The 4,486-nt window shown below is 45.6% G+C and overlaps 1 protein-coding gene and 1 non-coding gene across 3 annotated transcripts in view; one reads left to right on the forward strand and one right to left on the reverse strand.

Annotated features, from left to right (window-relative positions):
• Nucleotides 1-1,817: 1,817 nt before the first annotated feature.
• Nucleotides 1,818-1,949, reverse strand: LOC115031393. Its single transcript, XR_003837033.1, has one exon. It is a non-coding gene; the product is annotated as a small nucleolar RNA SNORA17 (small nucleolar RNA).
• A 252-nt stretch (nt 1,950-2,201) lies between these two features.
• The window catches only part of Cd163 (CD163 molecule), a 25,504-nt gene continuing 23,219 nt past the window's right edge, over nt 2,202-4,486 (forward strand). For both annotated transcript variants that reach the window (XM_021165214.2, XM_021165215.2), the window contains exons 1-2: nt 2,202-2,305; nt 3,322-3,405. In XM_021165214.2, the coding sequence (XP_021020873.1) occupies nt 2,260-2,305; nt 3,322-3,405 (130 nt within the window). In that variant the 5' untranslated portion in view covers nt 2,202-2,259. The remainder of the gene's footprint in view (nt 2,306-3,321; nt 3,406-4,486) is intronic.

The raw sequence follows: 4,486 nt of genomic DNA on the forward strand, positions 1-4,486 counted from the left end.
AAAAAAAAATCTCATTATGGAAGTTGCAGTATGTCAGTGTCCCCCCACGGAATACCCTTTAGTCCACACGTCTTTGCTTAAAAATGTTCATTGCAATGACTGTTTGGTTTGGTTCGAGGCCTCTGGCTTCTGCTACACCATCAACACTGGAACCTCACTGGGACCCTCGTTGGCTATCCTGTTGTTGCCCTGTGTCGCGGAGATCCTATAGTTTTGGATCTGTAGGACTGCCCCTTCACACACTTCAGCACTATATCGTATGGTAGATACTGGGGTAGGCAAACTCAAAGACCTGGATCTGGGCTTGAAAGTTACCTGAGTTGGTCAGCCTGCCCGATCTCCTGTACCCACACCATCAGGGCGAGCTTTCCTACCTGCCCAGGCTAGCCCATCCAATGCTGCAGCCAACAAGGAGCAGAGCAGGCTCTCCNACTCCCATGCCATCAAAGTCAACTCTACTGTGCTGCCCAGGCAATGTTCAGGGCCCACTCTCTTGAGTGCTGCAGTAGGCAAGGGGCTAGGCTAGCTGTCCTGCTCTCGTGTCCTGGGACTGGCTCAGCCACAGCCTCCATGACCAAAGCAAGCTCTACCTTACTTTCCAGGTGAGGTGCAGGGCCCACTAACCTGATTGTTGCGGTCAGTGGGGAACAGGGACAATAATTTCACTTTCATGACCCTGGAGCCAGATCTCCTGCCTGCCATAGGTGGTAAGGAACAAGAAAATGGGGAGGAGTGCATCTCTCCTTCATCTGCGCCTCGAAGAAGACAAGACCCAAAGCCGGCTCTCCCATACTCACACNCTCGGGACCATCTAGGAGCAGTTCTACTGTGCTGTTGAGACAAGGTGCAGGACCTGCTCACCCAAGTGCTGTCAGAGACAGCTCCCCAGCTCTCATGACCAGCTCTCCCATCTGCCGTGGGTGATGAGAGGTTCTTCCCTCGCTGCCACCACCACACAGCAGACAAGAGGTAGGGCTGGATCACGCATGCTTTTTACCCTTCGGGTTGATTTAGCTGCAATCCCCACATCCAAGACCAGCCCTACTGTGCGGCCTAGGCAAGGTGCACGGCCTGCTTTCCTGAGTACTGCCCCTAGGTAAGGGTAGGATCTGCTCTCACAGCCCCAGGGCCAGCTCTTTCAGGATGCCCAGGTAAAGGGTGGGGCCAGTTCTACATGGCCCTCAGACATCAGCATGGCCCCAGAAAGCAGCCCAAACAAGGGATATCTGTCTGCCTAGCCTTTGATAGTAACAGACCCCTGCTGTTTCAGGGTCACAGACCCAGACATGTCCCCAGGTGGTAGCACAGGCCAGTACCCCAGCTACTTGCCCTCTAGTCTTCAGTTCTACCTCTCTTCATTGTGCCCACATCCTTCTGTTTCTCTTTCTCTTCCATTTTTCCACCACTTACTTGCTTCTTTTAGTGGTGAACGGAGTCTCTGAGTGTGTGGGTTCATTTTAGGAGTAGTCTCAGGAGTGCTATGTTCTACCCATATATCACGACACTGGTCAGGGGTCATCTTAGGCANAGTCTGCTCCTAGGCCTGTGCTGCAATTGACTAGTGGTCATCTCAAGCTAGATCCNTGTTCAGGCTCCATGGAGATGGACTGGTGATCACAATGCCCAGGCCTTCCTGAGTGGCCCTATGTAAGGGTCAGCTGTCTTGGGCTCACTCCTTCCCCAACCCCGGTCCCACCCCTGAACCCATGGTCCCAGGTAGGGTTCTTATGGTCTCTGGCTTACTCCCTACTCTGGGAGCTCATCCAGGCCTCCAAGGCACCAGACTCATAGTTGTCTCGGACTTTCTTTTTTCCAGGTGTGCTAGGCTACTAATCATTCACAAGTTCACAGGTCAGAACACTGAGCGTAGTCACAGCATCTCTCCTCTCTGCCACCAACTAATGCAGGTGTGACACAGAAGCCACACTTGCAACATCTCTAGGGGCAGATTAATCAATCAGTTAATTAAAATATTCAATCAAGAGCAACATATGAATAAATACACTCCCTAGTTTTTGGAAATCTATGAAAACTGTTAAACTTTCCTTTGGTTGTTCTGTGTTCCAAAGTGGGAGGAGAAAGAGGATAAAAGAAATAAGGACTCTCCCTTTAAGATTGGCTCCTCCCTCCTTCTGGAGCCTTTCCAGTCTTAAGAGTGAGATGATTCTCTCCCTCCGTGGTCGTCCACTTTCTACAGAGAACACGTCTGTGAAATAGTATCAGGAGACACACGACCCATCAAAATCATCAAGCTTTGGAATGGGCAGACACAGAATGGTTCTTCTTGGAGGTGCTGGAACTCCTGGTAAAAGTGTCTTATTGATATCTATCCTTTAATTTGAGTTGAAAGATGTTCTGACAGTGAATGGATGTGATTGGCATAGGAGAGCGAGGAATAGCAAGGGGCATCTAGGTCCTATGGAAGTGCTTTTCGTCGGCCATAGACCCCAAACTGAAATTGTAAAGTAGGAAGCAGTGCTTTCATTCATTTTATAAAATTGTTGAGGTGAAATCAAGTCAGGACCTGAAGTAAGCAGAACTGTCCTGGTGTGAAACTTGGGCTGTTAGGAAAGACAAAGTGTGGGGGTCAATGCTGATTAAAAGTTGATTTCCAATAGTAAATGTGGAAAACCAACTCAGTGCAAAATTCTGCTTCGTGATCTTTATGGGCTGGCTAAACCCATTCTTCAGTTTCACATGAGTGCTGAGTTGTGGTCACTGTGGAGCTCAGAGCTGTATGGCACTTTTTTATGCTGTATGTGGCAGTGGGTGATAAGATTAACATTTGGGTATTTGAGGATGTAAAGTAGACTATTTGTCACACAACTGAGAATGCAGGTCCTGTTGGTGGAACAGTCATGATGTAAGAAATACCAGCCATTCTTCCATGAAGTTGTTAGGAAACTGTGTGGACCAGATAGACATGCAGGTGGGGGTGTGTTTAATTGATGCCAAGAAGGTAGAGGGACAGAGAGCTCAGAAAGCTGTCCTATAATGTACAGAGAACATGCTCGATCACTAGTTTTNTTGATGTCTCTTTCAAGAGCTCAGTCTTAAGAGCTGCCTTTAAAGTTTGCCTCCATGCCCAGCGTTTTCACAAATCCTCACTCCTGGGCTGCACATAAACAATAAACAGCTGTATTTCTGAAGTTGTTCTACCAGCCCTGTCTCTCTCGATCAGAATCTTTCCCACTTGCCTTCCATTTTGGAAGAAGGGTCTTTCTTTGTCTTGGTTTAGTCTTTGTCAGACCCCAGACTCAGGACCTTCTCTTCTCCAAAATCTCTTGTTAGTAAATTTCACTCCTGCCCCTTGTTTCACAGGTTGTAAAAGGTTTGTCCATCTAGGTTTCTTTGTTGTGGCCGTGAGCTCACTTCTCAGTGCCTCTGCTGTCACTAACGCTCCTGGTGAGTATTTTGATCAACTTACTTCTTGCCTTGGCCTGCTCTGATATGAATTGTCAAACAAAATCACAATTCTCATGTATGGTAAATAGCATCTAAACATCCATCCTCTGCAGAGCTGAAGAACTAAATATCAGAACTATACAATTATATTCTAACCAGACCCAAAATGATTAGCATGGTCTTCCCTCATATAAAACAACACCATGTTACATAAAGACTGAAAGCAGTGTATAGCAGACTAAAGGAAAGGAGAAGAAAGCTCAGAGTTATCTGGACAAAAGGAAGTTCCAAGAACACTTCAATAAATTCAAAACCTAAACCTGACATTAAAAAAAAAAAAAGAATGTATTGTAGGAAGCCTGACTGGTAGGCCCACCAGGCTCCTCAGTTAAGCCAAATTAATAGCAAAAGAGGCAGCTGAAACAGTCTGAGAAAGGGAGGGAGAGAAATGTTGTTGTTGTTTTGATGTTATTGTTGTTGATTGTAATCATATATAATAGGAAAACAACTCTCTCGATTTCGATTTTAAAAGACCAGGTTTAGTTAGACTTCAACTACTACGTGTAAAAATCCATGCAATTTTACACAAATATATGAAATGGATATTTAATTCCCTTCAACGAGTTTCTCCATCCCCATACAATTACTATCAACTTGATTTCTCTTGCGTTTATGATAGGAAGGAACATACATAGTTCAGTCTGAAGGACTCTGTACACCTTATTTTAGATGCTATAAATTGTCCCTGCTTAGGATGTCCCAGCCATACAACTAAAATCCTAAGTAGCACTGTGCCCTTGGCTCTCCCAGGTTTGCCATTGCTCTACTTGAAGCCTGTGGTACTAATGGTTCCATCTGGACACTATAAAATAGCATTCTCCTATCATACATAAGTAATCTAAAAACTGGTCATGCTTTCTGGATGCTTTCTGACCATTTGTTTTGTTAACTCGTTATGTGTTGCTTGTACCTGTGTTAACTTGTTGCTTGTTACTGTGTTGACTCCTTACTTGTTAGTTACTTGTTACTGTGTTGACTCCTTACTTGTTAGTTACTTGTTACTGTGTTGACTCCTTACTTG

The sequence above is a fragment of the Mus caroli genome, chromosome 6 (genome assembly GCF_900094665.2).
Source record: "Mus caroli chromosome 6, CAROLI_EIJ_v1.1, whole genome shotgun sequence".
Lineage (NCBI taxonomy): Eukaryota > Metazoa > Chordata > Mammalia > Rodentia > Muridae > Mus > Mus caroli.